The 22,517-nt window shown below is 42.6% G+C and overlaps 2 protein-coding genes across 4 annotated transcripts in view; both read left to right on the forward strand.

The window, feature by feature from the left end:
• The window catches only part of LOC135940583 (discoidin domain-containing receptor 2-like), a 156,140-nt gene extending 138,986 nt beyond the window's left edge, over positions 1-17,154 (forward strand). For 2 of the 3 annotated variants that reach the window (XM_065485532.1, XM_065485539.1), the window contains exons 8-17: positions 1,679-1,812; positions 3,934-4,147; positions 4,909-5,070; positions 7,374-7,811; positions 8,596-8,846; positions 8,967-9,122; positions 10,737-11,014; positions 12,465-12,557; positions 13,048-13,189; positions 13,886-17,154. In XM_065485532.1, the coding sequence (XP_065341604.1) occupies positions 1,679-1,812; positions 3,934-4,147; positions 4,909-5,070; positions 7,374-7,811; positions 8,596-8,846; positions 8,967-9,122; positions 10,737-11,014; positions 12,465-12,557; positions 13,048-13,189; positions 13,886-14,194 (2,177 nt within the window). In that variant the 3' untranslated portion in view covers positions 14,195-17,154. The remainder of the gene's footprint in view (positions 1-1,678; positions 1,813-3,933; positions 4,148-4,908; positions 5,071-7,373; positions 7,812-8,595; positions 8,847-8,966; positions 9,123-10,736; positions 11,015-12,464; positions 12,558-13,047; positions 13,190-13,885) is intronic. The other variant, XM_065485547.1, reaches the window with a different exon arrangement.
• Positions 1-22,517, forward strand: part of LOC135940600 (protein MTSS 2-like) — a 256,792-nt gene that overhangs the window by 221,106 nt on the left and 13,169 nt on the right. The window lies entirely within an intron of this gene.

Consider the following 22,517-nt stretch of genomic DNA (forward strand, 5'->3'; position numbering starts at 1 on the left):
TGTAATTTCCTATTAAATTTGCTCAAAATTTTGAAAATTTGGCCGCGCAATGTTTTGCCTCTTTGAATCGCGATTTCCCTAACAGATAGATTGCAACGATGAAGTAAATAAAGTCATTCACAGAAATAATGATTGACAATGTTGCTGAAGCCTATTTTGATTAATGGTTTGGAAATTTAAAATGAGTTTAATCTATATGAAACAATTAAATTTATATAAAACATTCCATTGCAATGAAAAGGTCAATTTTCGTAAAGTTACCATTATCCTCATTAAGATAATTTTTACCTGCTACATATAAATGACTTTCGGCATTGAAACCAAACGTTTTAAAGCTCTAAAAAATCTAATGCATGTTTCTTACACTGTTGAACTCTAGAAGCACGACATTAAATATGATCAGTTCACTAAAAATTGCAAAGATCACTCATTTCTTTTTACTCTTAAAATCAATGTACCTCTAATTATAAATTCAAATTATGAAAACTTCATAAGTGCCAATTAATTAGTATCATAAAACTTCCAAAACGTAATTTGCTCAAAGGGTTCTTCGAGTTCATCCGCGCGTGTGTATTTTGCATATTTGGGCTCGTCGGAAGACAAGGAATAATTCTATGTCGGATGTAAAAAATTCAGAAGCTCAGCGTCAGCGGCCAGCATAAATTAAATATTTTACAGTCACTTGACATTCGTTCATAAATATTTATATCGCGGCGGGTGCAGTCGGCGCGGCATTTAAACGTCAGGCGCGCGTGTTTCCTTTTTGCGTCCCATACGCAGTGGCCCATATTTCGGCCGTAAAAAGCATTATGCCCAGCGCGCGCCCGACGCCTTATTAAAAAAAGAAAATGAAATGTAGCGAGCCATAACTCGGAGGAGGCGTCCGGAGCGGAGCCAAGCAGCATGGCCGCCTGTCACGTCGGCTTACCTGCTTATATATTATATGGAGTCGGGCCGGAGCACCTGCACTACTGTCCCGCCGAGCATCCATCATCCCCGCGCCCCCCCCCCCCCACCCCGATTAATCCGCGCCACTTTCCATAATCGCTGCAGCCGGAAATGCTGTCCAGTCGAACAAATTAGCCCGGCAAACAAACTAAACAAACTACCCTTGAGGTCTGCCCGGCGCTAATTAAAATTTATTCGCTCCGCTGCACATCCAAACAGCCGACACCGTGCTGCTTTCCATTTTTTCCCACTTTTTAATTAAACTAGCTGTATATGTATGTCTGGTGGTCTGGTGCAACACGGTGCTCACGTGCTGATTCAATTTGCAGTTTACGCAAGTGAGCGCCGCGGTGTTAATTGTGTTTGAGCAGCTATACGCTTCTCTGAATTATTCTATCCGCCCTTTAGAATTTGCAAACATGTTCCTGCAACGGGCAAATATACGTCTTGCGCATTTGCGCACAGTGGTGTAATCTGTAAATAATTAAAATTTGCATAAGAAACACCTCGTGCTACGTATTTGCAATAATGAGAGTTGAAAATGTATATGTATTCCATATTCCGAAGTTTAATTCTAAGCAGATAATTGCTAGCTCTGTAATCATTTTTCCATGTAATTTAAAATTTTACAACACGTGGAAAAATTCAAACGCCTAAGGACGGCTTAAAAAGCTCAACTTATATTTTCTCTCAATGATTAATTAAAAAAAATCATAATTTTCTGTTTCAGCTTACAGATGGGTCGCATGGCTTAACGACAGTCTAGGAGGACACCCGCTGGAAATCACATTCGAGTTTGATGGTCTTCGTGAATTCACAGCTGTTCACTTGCATGCCAGCAATTCCGTGACCCGAGGCGTACAGGTTGGTCATTTCTCCCGTGCATTTTTTCCATCAATTAGTTGGCGAGGATCATTTGCATAGCCGTCAAGGAGTTGTTGCCACGAGGCAACAGACGTACACATAAATTTTTATTTAAATTCACAATTTCCTTTTTCTCTCCACTTTTCACACTTTGATGCATGCATTTCCTTTGGGTCGGATGTTGCTTTTACGGAAAGTGCTCTCACTCGGACTGTGAAGGAATGCTGCGCTAAATGCGATTAAAGCCCTTATTTCTAACCGCATCACTCGGCGACGCGGGAAATAATTTATTTTTCCATTTCCCATCCGAGCTGTCATTACAAGTTTTATTCTCATTTCGTAGCCGCGCCTTTTTTAAACCCCGACGCTGAGGGAAATAAACATCCAGACGTCACGAGCGAGTGAGAGAGAGAAAGAGAGCGCGCGCCGCACAATGCGTTGCATCAGGAACCATTTCCAAGATGGTTACTTTCCCGGTAAAAGCACTCAGACTTATAGCTGCGGGATGCAAGCGCAGGGGAGTTTTTGCTCCGCCACTCGGCTGCCCAGTCTGCTCCCGTAAGAACAAAGTTCCGCTCTCGAGATCAACTTTCTCTAAAAACAATCGTGTTTATTGATTCTCTCCGAGGTGGAGAGTATTTATTGTTGTTACCCTCCGCTCGCCCCCGCTGCTTTCTTTCTTTCTTTCTCTCTCGTTTCCCCCGGTGTGATCGCAGGGGAAAATTTGCAAATGACATCCCGCCACGTCTGTGTGTAGCAGTTGCATGAAAGCATGAATACGTTTTCCAGACCGAAAAGCACGCACAGGGGACACCCCATAAATATTTATTCCTCGGTAATTTAGTGATTTGGAAACGCAATCGAACGGTAAAACGGGTAAAACTGTCAGACGGAGCAAGTGAAAGTTGAATTTCTTCAATCTTCCCTAGTACTTTTGAAAACAAACACGGCAAATCAAAATAGGAAATTGATATTTATATATAATAGGCTAAAAATTGTTCAACAATAAATTTTAGATGATTTCTACTTACTAAAAATTAAAATTGTTATACTGACTTTCTTACCAATATTTTATAACAGTTAAAGATGATTATACTTACGACTTTTAATACTTTTGCAAACCAGCGGGGTCTAGATTCGTGCGACGCGCAGATATGGCGTCCGGTGGAGTATGGCGCGAAAAAACGGTCACGTGAAAATGCGCGAAAAGATTATTGTGACATAATTTGCATTACTTGTACTAATTGTGTCTTTTGGATCGTAAAAACAAACTCTTGACACTCGTACGGCAATCCAAAGAGAGCTTTTTGCTTCCCACATTCAGACGCCATCTTGGATCTGCGCAGCGCAAACCAATTTTATCGCACATCTGGCTCCCGCTGTAGCAAACATTAAAATAAATAACGTAAACAAGGAATGCAGGAGGTTTATTTAATGAAAAATGACAGTAAAGCCAAGTTTTCCCCTGGAACCTTATCCATTAGGAGCTAAAAATTAAGATTCGCTGAGCTAAAATTAATAGTGTAACTTTTGACTCTTGGGGAAACCAAACTTTGAGGAATAATGCAAGCCCCCGTTTTAGACAGCAGTCTCTGACAGTTCACATGAAAAGCAATTAGTTGATCCGATTGCGTCTCTTTCCAAACTCCACGCGCGCGCGTGTGTGTGTGTGTGTGTGTGTGCATTGTTGGCCATGTCAAATAGCGATCAGCACTGAAAGCGTGGCGTGGCGGGACTAATAGACGCGCGCGCTCGTTCGCTCGCAACTTTCGACGTTTCGCTGGGGTCCATTGTGAACGCGATAGCAGCAGCGCAGCTATTTGTCTCTCTCGCCTTTTGGGTAACAAATACCTTTCGCGCGCGCCACACCACCGGGCTGAGGGAGCACGAGAAATGCATTAGCCTATATAATTACGACCACAATATGGTGACAAAAGGCTGCTGCCTCAGTATCAACACCAGAGCGAGCGCCGAGTGAGCAGATTTATTCGCCGGTGTCACACAAAGACCGCGCGCGCTGACAATTCTCCGCATGATGAATACTCTTCCGTGAGCGTGTGCCCTGCTGATTGCTCAGTTGCGTGCTCGAATTTAATTTTTCCCCGCACTTTTCTGTCGCAGATCTTCTCTCACGCCTTGATTTACTTCGGACTGGACCCAGAGCGGTTCCAAGCCAACGCGGTGCACGCGGCGCCCAAGTTCCTCAACATGACAGTCAACGACACTTCACGAAACATCACTATTCCATTGTCTCGCCGCCTCGGCCGCTTCGTCAAAGTGCAACTCGTTTTTTCAGCGCCTCTCATCCTCCTCAGCGAAATCTCGTTTGATTCAGGTAAGTTCACAGAATCGATTAAAAATATATCTTAAAAAATTATAACACGAACCGATTATTTTTGGTAGACTTTTTACGTGTGAGTAAATTTAAAAAGACAAGTTTTTTCTTAAAGATTATCGCGCTAGACGCTATGATTAAAATATTTACCCTCATTTGGTGACTGCAACGTGGCGGGTACTTACCTATTAGTAACATTTTTGGCAGAACACCGTCTTTCAAGTTACTCATTTTCAGTTGCTTGATCGCAAAATGACAGAAGAGCACCGGCAACATGAACTATATATTTCCCATCTTCTTTTGTAACTCTAGATATTATATTTTTAGTTCTGATGAGTCTAATAAATATCCTAAAACTTTCCTCAATATTCTGGTCGACAAAATTGATAAAATTTAATATTCCATTAAATGAATTAATATCTATTTAATTTTTATGCTGATAATTTCCCCAAGGAACAATTTTGATTGAATGCGCCTAAAAAATGTAAATGAAAAAAGTTAAAATGTATTTCTAGCGGGAAAACTAATTAAATTTTTTGGGTTGTGAAATTCCATTCCACCTCGAAAAACAACGAAACGTGAAGCGAAGAACGCATTATTAGGCAAACTAGATAGTTTTGGTTAGCAAATTAATGACCTGTTCTATTTTTAATCACGCTCATTTGGTACCCCTATAACCTGATAGTCCAGATTTCATTGATTTGAGAAAGTAAATTATTTTAATGAATTAACCAGTTAAAAATGTTATATTTTTGTTGCAGCTCTGGTGGACACCAACATAACAGACGAGCTGTTTGAGGAGTTCTACGGGCAGGAGAGCCAGCTGGACTACACGATGCGGCCACCGCTGAGCAACCTCAACCCGGACAACGTGCAGAAAAAGTCAGGCGAAACGACCCACGCGCGCAAGGAGGTGTCACCCGGTATGTCATAAAAGCCGCATTAATCCAAATCCGGGCGTCATTACACGCCAAGTATGCACCGCGGTCGAGGTGCAGCGCGTGTGCTGCTCGAGCGAGGCAAAAAGTGTCATCAATCATTTAAATGAGCGAAATGACGCGTGTTGCTGGCGCGCCGGCCGGCCGGCCGGCCAGCCCGGGCTGAGCCGCAGGGCTAATTTGATAAATTACATCGTCAGCCAGACAAGCACTTGGTAATTAACTGGTTGGCAGATCAAACACTCGTGATCCAGCAGTGCTAATCCCCCCGATCGTACCTGCGAGAGCCGACGTCTCGCGATCCGTGTGTTGTGTCTCTCTCTCTCTCTCTCTCTCTGTTGTTAAAGTGCGGCCACCTCTCTCTGGGGGGCCGGTCAAGGGGGCTTTGACTGACTGCCCTGGCTGCCCGTCAACGTGTGCATATCGCGCGTCGGCATTATAATTTGAAAGGCCAATTACCGCGAGCCTCTCTGGCCGGATTAGAACAGGGCGCTCGGAGAACACGGGCCGCTGCTTGTTTGACCTGTCTGTCGAATATGATATCAAGGGGCCCTTGCTGGTGCACAGAGGGTGCACTACTACTCCGGCCGCATGTTGCCTCAGATAATGCTAATCAATTGCAACGTGCATGCATAAACTTTCCTTTCTGATACTCGTGTGTTTGACAAGTTGTGTCAGCACCAAAGCTGGGAATGCCAAATGCGTCAAATTTGATCCGAGATCGAGATCAAAATGCAGTAGTTATGAGTTTTGAATCATTCTGACATTCCTTTTGAGATGTAAGAGCTTTTTAAACGCCTCTTCAATGGGTTACCAAAATTTAAACTGATTTTTTCCAATTTTCAAATTAATATTTTAAATTTGCCTCAAACCTTGGCGGTGAATAATCTGCATTTAATTTGTATATCTGTTTATCTCATATTTTCACCTTAAGAAAGGATCAATAAATTATCCAAGTCTACAATATGCAACCGTTGGGTTACGAGTGTCGTGCAGGTTGCATAATGCCATTAATTTTCCTTCATTTCTAAAATGAGTTTGCTTGAAGCACTAGCACTATTCCTCCTCGTTGTCAGTGAGGTGAATAATTAATTAATTTCGTCTAATAATATCCCTTTTCTTGATGCCACAGACCCATTAGACTTTGCAATTAATTGCATCTTCCAATCCATCCTCAAAGGGCTGACCTGCTTCGTGCTTCTTTCTCCAGACAATATTGCGTTTCCATTTTCCACGCATTGTGTCTTTGTGGTGCGTTTTATATTGTCTGAGTAACACAATGCGCTGGCACAATGACGCTCAATCTTGAAATTGTCTCTTTGTACTCTTTTATGCCGACTAATACTGAAGGCGGATTGAGCGGGAGAGCAGCCGCCCGTCCTCCTCATTTCCCATTCACTTTCCTCGTCGTCATTTCACTATTTATGATTTCGCAGATCGAAATTTTGCATGCTTCTCAAACAAGAGCAGGATCTCTTGCCTTTTGCTCAGGGAAAGAATACGCAGTCTATTGTGCTCACTTTCTTTTCTGCAAAGATGACAACCTTAAAGGAGAAAAATTGACCGACCGGGGTGGTGCGCCCTTAAAAAGAATGAACTCGGGCGATAAAAGCACTTTGCGTTCAATTTTGCGGAAAATCAAAATTTCGTTTGATTTATTCGATCCGAATCTCCACTGCCTTTCCTTTAGCGGGGGCTCCTTAAATCGATAAATATGCCTGCTCCGAGTTTTTGACTTTAATAAAAATTAGGATAATTATTCACATTAAAAAATAAGAAAGTTCCGATGCACCAAATTATCTTGCCTGCTTTCCTTTGTTCTATTCTTATTATCTTCATACATAAATTAGTTAGACACATTTCGTACAATTTCTATTAAATTCTGATGGCTATAAAATTATTTAATTTCCCTAATGGAAGATTGGGACATAAATGACATATTTACAATAAACTTGCGTGCTATCATCGATTTTCTGCGTTAGCGTCGTTTTACCACTGATTATATAATTTACAAATAGGAATTCTTAATCTCCACTCCAGATTAATTAATAGAATGCCGTGTTTTGTATAAATATTGGCATTGGTTATTGACAAGCAATAAACGGAATATCAATTCTAATTATTATTGACTATTTATAATTTGAATTTAGAAAAATCGACACAAAAAACTGGATGTGCTTTTATATCTGTAATTTTTTTTCTTAATTAACCTATTTTTCTTAAAGTTAGCTTTAGATTTTCAAACATTTAAACCAGTCTGACCGAAACGTCCTGTTTTCCCTTTGCAGCGAGTAGTGCTCCGAGCGAGCAAGCGTACATCGGCTTGGTGACGGGCGTGCTGGCCGTGCTGGCCATCCTGCTGGGCTCTGCCGTTGGACTGGTGATCAGGCGCACGCGCAAAAAGGACCTGCTGCACACGGCCCTGAAGGGTCCGTTGCCGGACAAAAGGGCGACCATCAACATGCGCGACCTGCGCATGAGCATGAGCCTCACGCCGATCAGCACGGGCCTCGTGACCAACAACAGCACCGCCAACCCCAACACGCTGAGCAAGAAGAACGGGGCACCCGGTGGCCCCGGCGGCCTCTACGGACACGTGGTGGGCGACGAGACGGACAGCGAGACCTCGTCCGTCTACCACGAGCCGTTCAAACTGCCCAACAGCAAGCAGGAGTACGGCTGCTTGCTCAAGAAGGACAACCTCAGCAAATCCGGCGAGTACACGGGTGAGCTTTGAAAATTAATTTCATTATCCTGACAAAACACGAGGAATATTCATGGAAAGACTCCAGGGATTACGGGATGATTACGTTTTGTATTATGTCTTTTTTCATTTGTCGAAAGAAATATCGTCGTCTAATTGGATTTCTGGCCTCGAGGCACCGGTTTAATTTACCTGCTCTTTCCAAAGAGAACTGCTCTGAGTAATTAAGAAAGAATTTCCTTTCAAAAACACGCCTTTTTAATTACGAGAGAACAAAAATGATGAAAACGGTGGGCAGAGGCGCTTAACAACCTCAAAAAGGGTTATATGTACAAAAAATCAAGCCCGCCTCAGGAAATCGTGCATGATGTGCTCTGTTTAGATCCGGCTGAATAATTCCTAGCGCAAAATGGGAAAACAGTCCAATAATTTATTCCATTAATTTTCTTGCCGGCTTTAGTTCAAAATTTAATCATTTGCTCATTGTTTGCGATACGAGTGAGTGTATCGTGCCCCTCAATTTACACAGGGGTAAATATTCATTTCAATTAGCATTAATAAAATAATCCCCTTTTGACATTCAGCCTGGAAATGGAATTTCAATTATTAATGCGTTTGTTGTTTGCTTTTTAAAATATGACAGCGCTCGTTCAAACACACACACAAAATACGAATGCCACACTCGCTATCGAAAACATTTCAAGGGCCGCGAGGGGGAGGCCGTGTTATTCATTCTTCGTCAAATTTGAGCAGCGTGTTTGGATTGCGGCGTACGCGCAAATTGACGGAGGTATCCGTTCTGCCAGCAGATTTCACCAGCGTGAACAGCTTCCAAGAAGAGATCAAGTACTCGTCGCAGTCGTTTTACTGCCTCACTCAACCCCTGAGGCCTCCCACCAATTCAGCCACCTTCCCTGCCCCCACGAAGCAGACCCCCAGCAAACAAAAGACCCCTGGCACGCCCGCCTCCAGCAAAACTCTGCAAGGCCCCGTCTCGGCGAATTTGCCGCCCACCGCGCCCCAGGAGAATTTCTACGCCGCAACTGATATTGTCAAGGTGCGTTTTGTTTCTTTACTTTTTCATTCTGCTCGCACGATTTCATTATTCATAATTTGCGTGCGCTTTTGTGTGCTTTCTTCCCTCTCGCAATTGTTTTGTTTGTGTTTTTTGTCGCAGACGGAGCGCAGGGAGCAACATTTCACGCCGGGCCGCTTTACGCCGCTGCTGCTGCCCGAACAAACTCCGGCTGGCGCACAAGAGAGTCCCGTGTTCGAATTCCCCCGGCACAGACTGAGACTGCTGGAAAAACTTGGAGAGGGAGCCTTCGGCATGGTGAGTGTTCTAAATTTTAACACAATATTTTCCTCTTCAAGAACAGTTGATTTTTTCCACTAACACCGTGGTTTTTTGTACCTATATACGCCCTCTATTTATTTCACGAACGTTTTTACAATGAATAATAATAAAACTTTAACGTTTTTATAATAATCAAAAGTTACCCACCACTCTTGCGCGAGTGAGGCCTGTGAGTGCAAATTCTGTGTTAAACCAATTCACTTCTACCATTCCCTCGATTGTAAAAAGCCCTCAAAGCACAAAAAAGCAGTGAACGGTAATATCTAGTGTTTTATAAAGCTCCCATTAATAGTTCAAAAATATTTTAAGCCGGCAGGTTGAAGAAACTTTGACAAATAAATTTTTATGTGCTTGCCCGACTCGAATATTTTACTTAAAATTTATGAATCATGCAGACAAGTCAGTTTTTTAACATCGCTTTCTCTGGGAGAGAAGCGTTTTTGCCCTTATCGGTTTGCCCGAAACTTGTGGCGCAGTATAAATAAATGTGTCGTGTGTGTGTATATAGTGTGTTCGTCCCACATAGCTGAAAAGTTTGTCTGTAATCAATATCACAAATGGGGCCAAAGTAATAGGAAACAGCTCGAGCAGGCGCGATTGCTGAACCATAAAAGCGGCGCAAGTGTTTTCCACCAAACTGTGATCATTGCGTTGTTCAGAACAAAATAAAAATTGATCGCGTTTCTTGGCCATTTGGCTGAGTCGGGCGAGCGGGCGATTAAAAAGCACTTTCGCCAGCCGTAAATTCGCCGCCTTTCTTTGCCTTTTCCACACGCAGAGAGCGAGCGAGCGACCGGGTTCTATATATAGTGGATATTTGATACTGTGAGTGACACAAAGGGTGGCGCAATTCACTGAGTGACAGCTCGCACTTCGCTGTTTACGCACTCGCCAATTCCGTCACCCTGTTGCTCTTAAAAACGAGCGATGAGAGACACGCTCAGCTCTTATTTTAGCCCGATTTCTCGCAATAACCAGTTTCCGATATCCTCACAAACTTATTGGCTTGATTTATGGTTTGATATAAGATAAAAATTTCATTGTTCACTTAACTGATAACTTAGCTAACTTACCTGGATATAATATTTTTATCTTAGATCTTTTTAACATTTCCCTGAGTGAAAAAACTACAAGAAATCGTCCTCAAAACATCTCTGAATGCGTACAAATTTTTGCCCTTTAATCAAATGCTGCAAAAGAGATTAAACCCTTGCAGTGTAATTTTATATTTTTTTAAATGTCAAAATTGACTCAACGATAAATTCTTCTCTTCTAATATTGTGTTCAAAAAACCAAAAGCTGGGCTATCAATTAGATTGTAAAAATTGCACACTTTTTAAACTCTTTTAATTGAAATCCTGGTATATAAAAATGTCGATTCACTTCACGAATCCAATGAGATTGCCACTTGTCATCTTTGAATCCAAATATATGTTCCTTGTCAGTTCCTCCATGATCGACAAATAATATTCGCTCTCCCCACTGAGTGCTCAATTCGATTCTCATTCGACAATCGAAATCCCTTTCAAAGATGATTTCACGAATTCATCTGATTCTCACGAGACACGCTGGGATCATCTCTGTCCCCAGGTGCATCTGTGCGAAGCCGACGCCGTGCCCGAGTGCGGCGGCAAACGTCTAGTCATCGTCAAGTCCCTGTGGCGCGGCTGTCCTGAAAGCAACAAGCAAGAGTTCCTGAGGGAGAGCAGGCGGCTTGCCTGGGCGCTGCGGGACCCGAATCTGGCGCGGGTGGTATCGCTCTGCACCGCCGAGGAGCCCATCTGCTCCTTGATCGAGGCACCAGAGCTCGGCGACCTGCCCACCTTCCTAAAGGAGGGCTCCGAGCCCAACGCACCCCATCCAGTCAGGTGAGCTCTTGTTTTTCAATTTCATTTTGCTACATATTTAAAATTTCACGCTGTTTTAAACACACTTTCTTGCCTTCAGATGAGATATTTTAATGCCATACCAAAATTACTGGTGACGCTTAAATTCTATTAAGCATGAATTAAAATTAATTCGAAAATGCCGAGAAATGAACTGCTACCATGTAAATATTATTTAATATCAATTCAGCAAAAAAACTAATGACTGATTTGCTCTTTTCGTTGCTCAAGTTCATAATTGGCATCGATGATAATTGAGTTCTTGAGATATCCAAGCTGCTGGCTACCAGCAATGCTGTGAAATCGATTACGTTCTCATGAGCAAACAACCTGCTTCACGCTTGGGATACAATTTTTTTTTTAATTAAACGGAAGTTGCTCATCTTTACCGCTAGTCCATATTGATTTCCGCTCGCTCCAACCCGCTCAAAATGCTGAGTTTGAAGAAGTGGTCTTTGAAGTGGATACCAGAAATGGAGAAACTCGACAAAGGGCTGTTTAATTAGTCTCACTGCGATTTAATCTGCACGCTTCGTCCGCGCAAGTGGAGCGCGAGAACGCTTTTTTGCGCTCCTTTGTCTGCAGCGTTCAAGAGTCGCAGCTCACACACAGCAGACTCCTTATCTGGCCGCCAACGTGAATGCTGCGTAGCCGAGTCGAGGAAAGAGGCAGGCCTGCTTTTCAAACCGTGTGGGTCTATTGATTAAAGCTGGCCCAGAGTGAGTGAAGTGCGAGAGAGAGAGAGAGAGAGAGAGAGAGAGAGAGAGAGAGAGAGAGAGAGAGAGAGAGAGAGAGAGAGAGAGAGAGAGAGAGAGAGAGAGAGAGAGAGAGAGAGAGAGAGAGAGAGAGAGAGAGAGAGAGAGAGAGAGAGAGAGAGAGAGACCAACACAGACGGTGGGGATTAGTAGCCAGTTCTAAATGGATATATCGTGTCCCAACGCCCAGATTAACTTTTTACACACATACGCAGCAGCACTTCGGAGGAGCAGTTGACGATGACGGAATACACAATTCAACAGCCACTTGCACGCCTGCCCAGCCAGATTTGAATCTGCACGCACGTCATTCAGCGTTTCCCCCTTTTTCCTGCCAGAGTTGGAAATAGAACCTGCTCGTTTTAAATTTTTTAAATCTAATTTATTAAACTTGCTTGAAAAAATATTTAAATCAGTCCCTAAAGTGCAGCAAAAGCAAGTTAGGAAAATGACAGAAGAACTTGCTGAAGAAGCGGCAGCAGTTTTTGACTAATCCTACCCAAAGGGTGTTTTTGTTTGCTTTCCAGCGCAACTTTTTACTTGCAATTTTGGCAATGGGCATTAAATCTCCCCAGGAAACTTTGCGACGCACAAAAACAAATGTCACTCTGCCGACGACAGAGAAAATATTTACTCGTGCGAAACTAAACTTCTCTCCTTTTACTCTTTTGTTTCAGCTACGGATGCTTGATCTACTTCGCGACGCAAATAGCGTCCGGCATGAAATACCTCGAAAGTCTGGGTATCGTACACCGAGACTTGGCCGCCAGGTAAGTGAAATCTAATCACAAATCGAGTTTTTGTAGTGGAGGGTGAAGGAAGTAGTCGTTCGCAGGTGCTGTGCTGGTGCGCACGCGGCGAAAATATCGCATCAGGGAAAAATTGATAGCTTTCCGGCCTCAGTGAAACGGCTTTTTATTATTCGCGACACGCTCGCAGCTCGAAAACGAATTGCTGTCAAAAACAAAGCGCCTTTAATAGAATGCATGTCACTTTGCGCGCGCCCGAGCAGATGCAGCACGCGAAACGCCGTCAAACCAGCCAGCCAGCGCCCCCGGCCTTCACCGCCACGAGAGTTCGTTCTCTCATTAATTTTTTACGCTTTTGCAATATTAATTAATGCGACAGACAGCCCTCCTTGTAAAGGGCCAAAATTAACGTGTCGAAATTCATTATCGGAATTTCCTTTCTTTTTCCTCTGAATTTTTCAGGTGGCTTTTATGGAGCTTCACTATAAGTCTTCTCTGGCTTTTTTTGCAGGAATTGCTCAGTGGGACGAGGCTACAGCATTAAAATTTCGGACCACGCCATGTTCTGCAATCGCTACGAGGCAGACTACTACGTCAGCGACACAAAGGCCAGACTTCCTATCCGGTGGATGGCCTGGGAAAGTCTCCTCCTGGTAATTAAACATTTAATCCTACTTCAAAGATCTTGCCAAAATTCGGCTAAACTCTTGCACAAAGACGCAAAACGGTGAATGGCCTCGATAAGCTATTAATGCAGTGCCTCTGCTTTTGTCATGTTCGCCATTTTTCGTCACAGCATTGCCGCTGTCCCTTAAGGTCACAATAAAGAATTCCTTTGAAAGTTTTCGGCTGTTGTTGCCATCTCTTCATTTCATGCACTATACAAAGAATTCAGAATCGTCTGGGATTCCACTCTATTGATTTCTGAAGAATGGAAATAGATATATAAAAAATAAATGCAAAAATGGGGTTTTTTCACCGTTTTTTTTTAACCCTTCACATTTTTTTGTGATATCTCATTAATATAATAAAAATTGAACAGGGAAATTAATCAGAGCTGAAACGACATTTTTTGTTCATAAATTTTTGTTTCAGCTACTTGGGAATTTGAAAGTTTGGCATTTCCTGATTTTAAATGATGAATTGGTCGAAAAAAAAGGAAAAATAATTTTGTTATGGTCTTGAGGCAAGATTGCTTTTAAACACATTTTCATCACTGAACAAACGGAATAAAAATAAACTGTATAGTAAGTCGTCTTTTTGACTGCACCAACGACGGTCATAATCGCTCAAAAACATCGCCTAAATATTTTTAAACTAAATCATAACCCATCAATCTTGAATTTCAGGGCAAACACTCGTGCAAGAGCGACGTGTGGTCGTTCGCGGTGACCCTGTGGGAAGTTCTACAGTTGGGTGGCGGACGGCCGTTCGCCGAGCTGACCAACGAGCAGGTGGTGGAGAACTGCAGTCACTGGTACCAGGACAACGGCCACCAACGGCTCCTGTCACGGCCGGCCGCGTGTCCGCGCGAAATCTACGACCTGCTGAACGAGTGTTGGAGGCGGCACGAGGCTGAGCGGCCGCGCTTTTCCGAGATTCACCTCTTCCTGCAGCGCAAAAACCTCGGATTTGTGCCTCCACCCACGCTGGCCTGAGCTGACTGACTGACAAACTCGACGTTTTGCGCAAAAAAAGTGGGAAATTGTGTATTGCGCTTAATCACGCGCGTCTTGTGCCACTTTTACTTTTGAAACTGTCATCTCTCTGAGTGCCTGTCCTATGATAGTCTTTCTACACACAAACTCTCTTCTTCTCTCGTGTCCCTTTGCGCGCAGAGCGGCCACTTTTCCGTTCGCTACTCTCCTCCATCCTAAATTCGGTGTGCACTACGACGCATACACGTACTCTGCGTAAGGACCTCTCTTGTGGATCTCGTCATCAGTTCGCGGCGAACGCTGATTAACAATTATTATTTCTTTCCATTAACAAAAGTGATGTGATAAAAGTGTAAGAGCGTCGTTTCTCCTGATGGACTGCTTTCAAATTTAGAAAAGGAAAAGTGTGGAATTTTTTTTGCAGCGCCCTTGCACGTTGGAAACTTTTGCTTTCGATGGCAAAGAAGGATTAAGAGTGGGTGGATAAAAAGCCCATTTCAAAGTTTCGCCCTTCCTTTACGTTTACCCAATCACCGAAATGGGCGCTGCGAACTTTCTGTTGGATATTATATCATCTGTGAAATAACCCTTCCTTAGGATTTAGTGTTTGCTTGGATTTTCTTTTGAATCTAGAAAAAAACGCAAAGAGTGGACCAAAAGGATTTTGGTTTCTAACATAAACCGAGCTGGGCGCTGTGGTCATCCATTTTATCATTCTTCTCATGAGACACAACGAACACAAAGTATGCTACATATAATTATAATCCGATTTGATTTCATTGAGCATCAAAGTGTTATTGCGCTTGACAGACACGGAGTGATTGGGAAAAAAGGAACGAGTGTGGAATTTAAATTTAAGCGATTTCAAACAAACTACTTTACTAATCACATAGAAGAGAGCAACAAAATCGGAAACGATGAAATATAGAATTGACTGACAATCCTGTATCGATGATTTGAGAGTACTCGCGCCCCCTAACAGACACGTAGCACATGAAGCAGAGCAGAGGCCCAGGCAGACAGGATTCTATCGGCGATCTCTCAGGATTTCGACACTAAAGCTCAATCCAATTCCAGTGTTAAGGGCGATGGGCCTATTTTAAGGTCGAATCCGCGTAGTTCAGTTCCCATTCACGTTTTCTCGATAGAGGTTAGGTTTAGAAGACGATTTCCGTTTCCTTTTTCTCAGCACGTAGAGCGATGATGGGTTTCAATTTATCAACCGCATTTAGCAAACATGTTCACACTCCTGACTGTTCTTGTTGTGTGAAAAAAAATCGAGGAAGAATTACGAGCTGATCGCAGTTACCGAAAGTTTTATGACACAAGCTCGGAAACCAAAAGGGTATATGTCTTTAAAATGAGATTTATCTTGAAATGGTAGCTAGATGTGTGACAGGCATTTATTTTTCGAATCGGGGGAATGCTGTGCAATTTGAAAGAATTCAGAATGCTCAATTAATTTGGAAAATAGCGAAAATAGAAGTTGATTAATTTTAACCAAACCAGGAAGTTGTAGGAAAGGTGTTAGTTTCAAACGACCGCACCCTGAATATTGATTTGTTTTTTTCTTTAAATTAATGGTGTCAAAAATCAATGATTATGTCTCAGCTCGGGTTTCTAACGTTTAAGGTGTTGATAAAATAAATATCGAATAAGTCTTGTGGTGGGAATGAAAGCGATTAAGTGAGATGATCTGTAACTGTACATACACAAATACAATATTATGTTTAAGAAAAGGTCTAAAATTTTTAAATAAGATGTTCCATTATTTTTACGACGAATTCTCACTGATTTAACTATTCTGTGTGCAGTGAATAAACGGCAAATCGAGATAGCACGTCCTGCATTGAAGAAATTCAGGATTTGGATCGATTTTCTGTTTAGCTAAAGCTGCCAGTGATCTGATATCGCCGCTGTAACTTGTAAAATACGAAATAGATGTACTTTTGGAACCCACACCGCATTCGTTTTGTAAATAAACGCCGTGCATCTAAGATAGGGATATAACACAAATAACGAATCGAGACTACAGTAGTTCCCTCTGATAGAGTTGGTTCTGTCGATACATGATCTTCCTCCTCTTGTATTTTCATACTCGATCACCTGGTTAATTCTGATCAAATATGCCAAACAACTCACTCACACTTTCAATTTACCCTCTGGCATGAGACCTATATCAAAGCTGACAATCGCCTGACAAATTAACGAAGAAAAAATAAATTCGTCTCAATTAATAACAGACACACGCTTTCTCAAAATTACAGGAATAGCTGGGAAATAAAAACACATAGATTATTGTCGCTGCTGTAGGTCAACTAACATCCCAAAGTTTGAATTTAGGTGTGGAAAACCTGTGCCAAACGATATATATTCCTTCTAGTTGATTTTATTGAAGCAAGCCATATCACCGAGAGATTAGAATTTAGGTTAGCGCATCTTGTTAAACTTGCGGCAAGGTAGATTTTATCTCACTTATTACAAACACCGCAGATCGATCTCCATTGTTTTCTCATGGATTGCAGAATTAATTGTTATTTGTGTACCCGTTGAGGAACAATATAATTCGTGAGTGTCGGTGCAATTGACTGAGAGGCGTACGAGAATTTGTTGAACTCTTGCACAGGAATAAAAATATGACGCATATATTTAACGATATTATCAGGTTGTGTCCACTATTCATTGATTCTCAGATTGATATTCTCTGCATTTTGTCACATATCAAATTTGAACATGTGTATAATAAATTATGTAAGGAGAGGATTCGTTGGCGCTGTACTCGTGCAGTTTCATATAAAAAATACAGTGGAACGCAATTATCATTCTCAGCTCTTTCGGTTGTTGTTTTCATTGTCACATAGAGATGTATAAATCGAAGAAAATCACGTCTTCTTTTTTGTATTCAATGTGTGACCACATATAGTCTGAAAATAAAAAATTTTACGTGTTGGCTTCTAAAACACTGTGTGTCTTTTTCATACATTATCCCTTTCCCTGCGAGCTGCACGTGTTGCTTAAATTTGAAAAATGCTCTCGACTCTATTTCCTGCGGACGTTTGCATAAATATTCAGAAAGGACACCGAGGCTCACTTGAGCGGCGTGAGGCATGCGTCCCCGCGCTTATTGTAACATGAATAATAAATGTTTTGTGCATTCATGGCTTGAAAAGGGATCACCTCTTTTCCTGCGCGTAATGAAAACGCTGTCGCTCAAACGTTCGGAATCAGCAGCAGCGACGGGGGTGGCGTTTTTGACTCACACACGCGCTATTAATCAAAAGTCCAGTACTGAAAAACAACCCCTGCGTGCATGTCGGGCGGGGGTGTGAATAAATGGCTCTGCACATAGTGCATGCGACCGTGTCTGCAAATAAAAATATGCATTACACGCCGCCGTCGCCGCGATACCGATCTCCATTGTGAGAAGCTCCGCGGGTGTTTAAATTTAATATCGGACGAGGCGAAGATCGTATATTTCATCGCCTTATTCAAATCGCGCTTTATGACTGCAATATTCTTTGTGTTGTTAGCAGCGAATGCGAGGTAGAGAAGAAATAAACGATGAATAGCTGTTGAAATTTCCGAACAGGAAATAATAATGTTTGTTAAAAAGGCAAGGGGAGTTTTTGATTACGATGTGAAATACATAAATATTCACAAATTGCTTTATAGTCATCTGTATTTTGGGTTATCTGATTCGCCATAGATCTAATAAAGAAATGAAACTGTCAAATACATAAACATTGCAGCAGTATATTTCTAGATATTTTTAAACTCCAATTAAAATACTCAAACTTTTAATATTGGTCCATAAAAATATAGCGCCTAGATTATTTTTAATCTAAAGTCAGAACCATGAATCCATGAATCAGAATTAATTATCAGTGAGTTCTATTTTTAATAAATTAACGAATGTTGGCATTTCCCGTCATATGAAATAAGCAGAGTGCGCCATATATCAAAGTTTCATTAATTTGTTTTCACTATTCATCAGAGAAAAAATAGAAATGACGAGGGAAACGCCAGTTTATTTTAAACAAAAAAGTAACTTTTATCAATTGAACTGCTAATTTCAAAATTTGAAATTTGAAGCTTTAATCCGAGCGAGTATTCCAATGACAAGAGCCAATTTCAAACAGGCACGACAGGCGAAAAGATGAAACCCCGGCTGCACGCTGCCTATAATTTATCGTCTGCGCAATGATCACGGTAATAATTAGAACGGCACTGGCTCCACTGAAGAGGGTGACGCTGCAGTGTGCTCATATTTATTGCTGTGTTTTCAGGGGGGACGGGGTGGCATTACAATGCACACGCGGTGGTGGGTATTTGCGTGACGCACCCTCGCACCAATGTACGTGTAAAACAAAACCGCCCCTCGACTGCACGAGAGTGTGTAATGTCGAGAGCAGCACATACACATGCAGCTCCTGTATCGCTTTTGTTCTCTCTCTCTGCACACTGGCGAGTATATGGCCTAATCTGAAAATGTCAAACCACCGACGAGCGAGAGGTGCAGAGCAGAGACGCAAAAAGGGGATCGCCGGACAACCAGAGCGCTTAAGCCAGGCAATTAGACGGAGAGCCGCCGCAAATCTCACCCGGATGAATCTGATTTGCATTTTTTCTTTGCACTGCTTGGCGTCTAATGTGTTTAATCGCCTCTATCAAGATAAACAGATTGACAAAAAGTGAAGAGCTGCAGAGACAAGCCGTGCTATTATTTATCCACGGGGCTTTGGCTGAATTTTGTAATATACACGGATTTTGGGTGAACCGAAATGATTCATTTTAGCGAAGCTAGCGCTGAGAGTGCAAGAGTCGGCTCATGCAGAAGTTAAATTTTGCTTATTTAAATAAAATTAAGAGTTTGAAAATATGAATTTTCAGACGGATATACTGCCATCATGAAATGTTTGAGCAGTTCCACGTGAGACCGGGGAACAATTGGACGGGTTTTTATGACGTTGAAATTTTTAACTGGAAACTAAATTTTCCTGAAAGATCTAACTGTGCTGATCGTCGAGGTCGGATGTTAAAACTGTTGGTGTATAGTTTTTTGACCATGCTCAAACAAAATTTGGTGTCTTTTATAATTGCCCGAGGTCTCTCCCAAATACAGCTTATCTATGGTGGTAATAATTTCCTCAATATAAAAGGACTTTTAACTTTTAATAGGTACACATACATTATTTCAAACTAAACAGAGAGCTTCAGATGTTACGCTGCAACTAGTCTGAAAATAAATTGACGCTCTAGACAACGAGGATGTCTGGGTTCTACTATTTCAACAATGGTACATTCCTCGAGTGGCTTCTTTGACAGAAATAAAGTAAATGAAAGCAATGTAGCAGTCGAGTAAGCTGTATTCTGCACGTTAGGAAGAAAAGGGAAATCGAAACTGCACTCTCGCATTTTTAAATGAACATGTTCTCAGAGCAGAATTGACTCCTCTTTTTAAGTTTTTGTCAGGGTTTTACCTGACGATATGAAATGCAGACGAGACTTTTAACGTACAAAACTAAAAAACTTTTTGATATCTTCACTTTCATTGGCAAAAATATTTAAATCTAAAATATGACCTAGCACAATTGATAATTAGGGAATATATTCTCTGGAGGTAGGCCAGCAGACTTGACTATATACCTCACTTTTTTCCTCCCATTCTCTTTACTATTACAGATCTATTTTTTTTTCTCTTAAAGGGAATTGAAAATTTAGAAACACTTTGGAGGAAACACTAAAAAGGTGATCTATCACACCTTTTAGAGTATTGACGTCTAATATGTTTGATCAACCAAAGAGATTAATGACACCGGTTACTCTAAATTAGGATTCTTAGCCCAACTGCATTTCAACGAGCATGATAACTGATAAGAGCCTATATCCAAGAGGTATTACTAAGTCTACATAGTGCTTTGTGCGGGTACAAATTTTTAACCCAAAACCCGCACCGAACCCGCTATTTCGTAACGCACCAAAACCGCACCCAACTTTTTTCAAAATTTGAACCCGCACCAACTTTTTGGTGCAAGCAGTGGGGTCACTTTTTGGTGCAACGGGAGGGGTCATTTTTTTGGTGCAACGGGAGGGGTCACTTTTTGGGAGCATCGGCAGGGGTCATTTTTCTGGTGCAACGGGAGGGGTCACTTTTTAGGTTCATTGGCAGGGGTCATTTTTTTCCCTAAGGAGGGGTCATTTTTTCCCTTGGGAGGGGTCATTTTTTTCCCTAGGGAGGGGTCATTTTTTTCCATAGGGAGGGGTTAATTTTTTTCCATAGGGAAGGGTCATTTTTTTCCATAGGGAAGGGTCATTTTTTTCCCTAGGGAGGGGTCATTTTTTCCCCTAGGGAGGGGTCATTTTTTTCCCTAGGGAGGGGTCATTTTTTCCCTAGGGAGGGGTCACTTTTTTCCCTAAAGAGGGGTCATTTTTTTCCCTAGGGAGGGGTCATTTTTTCCCCTAGGCAGGGGTCATTTTTTTCCCTAGGGAGGGGTCATTTTTTCCCTAGGGAGGGGTCATTTTTTTCCCTAGGGAGGGGTCATTTTTTTCCCTAGGGAGGGGTCATTTTTTCCCCTAGGGAGGGGTCATTTTTTTCCCTAGGGAGGGGTCATTTTTTCCCTAGGCAGGGGTCATTTTTTTCCCTAGGGAGGGGTCATTTTTTTCCCTAGGGAGGGGTCACTTTTTTCCCTAGGGAGGGGTCATTTTTTCCCTAGGCAGGGGTCATTTTTTTCCCTAGGGAGGGGTCATTTTTTTCCCTAGGGAGGGGTCATTTTTTCCCTAGGGAGGGGTCATTTTTTTCCCTAGGGAGGGGTCATTTTTTCCCTAGGCAGGGGTCATTTTTTTCCCTAGGGAGGGGTCATTTTTTCCCCTAGGGAGGGGTCATTTTTTTCCCTAGGGAGGGGTCATTTTTTCCCTAGGCAGGGGTCATTTTTTTCCCTAGGGAGGGGTCATTTTTTTCCCTAGGGAGGGGTCATTTTTTCCCTAGGGAGGGGTCATTTTTTTCCCTAGGGAGGGGTCATTTTTTCCCTAGGCAGGGGTCATTTTTTTCCCTAGGGAGGGGTCACTTTTTTCCCTAGGGAGGGGTCATTTTTTTCCCTAGGGAGGGGTCATTTTTTCCCCTAGGGAGGGGTCATTTTTTTCCCTAGGGAGGGGTCATTTTTTCCCTAGGGAGGGGTCATTTTTTTTCCCTAGGGAGGGGTCATTTTTTTCCCTAGGGAGGGGTCACTTTTTTCCCTAGGGAGGGGTCATTTTTTCCCTAGGCAGGGGTCATTTTTTTCCCTAGGGAGGGGTCATTTTTTTCCCTAGGGAGGGGTCATTTTTTCCCTAGGGAGGGGTCATTTTTTTCCCTAGGGAGGGGTCATTTTTTCCCTAGGCAGGGGTCATTTTTTTCCCTAGGGAGGGGTCATTTTTTCCCCTAGGGAGGGGTCATTTTTTTCCCTAGGGAGGGGTCATTTTTTCCCTAGGCAGGGGTCATTTTTTTCCCTAGGGAGGGGTCATTTTTTTCCCTAGGGAGGGGTCACTTTTTTCCCTAGGGAGGGGTCATTTTTTTCCCTAGGGAGGGGTCATTTTTTCCCCTAGGCAGGGGTCATTTTTTTCCCTAGGGAGGGGTCATTTTTTTCCCTAGGGAGGGGTCACTTTTTTCCCTAGGGAGGGGTCATTTTTTTCCCTAGGGAGGGGTCATTTTTTTCCCTAGGGAGGGGTCATTTTTTCCCCTAGGGAGGGGTCATTTTTTTCCCTAGGGAGGGGTCATTTTTTCCCTAGGGAGGGGTCATTTTTTTCCCTAGGGAGGGGTCATTTTTTCCCTAGGCAGGGGTCATTTTTTTCCCTAGGGAGGGGTCATTTTTTTCCCTAGGGAGGGGTCACTTTTTTCCCTAGGGAGGGGTCATTTTTTCCCTAGGGAGGGGTCATTTTTTCCCCTAGGGAGGGGTCATTTTTTCCCTAGGGAGGGGTCATTTTTTCCCTAGGGAGGGGTCATTTTTTCCCTTGGGAGGGGTCATTTTTTCCCTAGGGAGGGGTCATTTTTTCCCTAGGGAGGGGTCATTTTTCTGGTGCAACGGGAGGGGTCACTTTTTAGGTTCATTGGCAGGGGTCACTTTTTAGGTGCTACGGGAGGGGTCATTTTTTTGGTGCTACGGGAGGGGTCATTTTTTTGGTGCTACGGGAGGGGTCATTTTTTAGGTGCTACGGGAGGGGTCATTTTTTTGGTGCTACGGGAGGGGTCATTTTTTAGGTGCTACGGGAGGGGTCATTTTTTTGGTGCAACGGGAGGGGTCATTTTTTGGGTGCAACGGGTGGGGTTATTTTTGAAAAATCTGGAGCCGCA

Source organism: Cloeon dipterum, chromosome 1 (assembly GCF_949628265.1).
Source record: "Cloeon dipterum chromosome 1, ieCloDipt1.1, whole genome shotgun sequence".
NCBI classification, from domain to species: domain Eukaryota; kingdom Metazoa; phylum Arthropoda; class Insecta; order Ephemeroptera; family Baetidae; genus Cloeon; species Cloeon dipterum.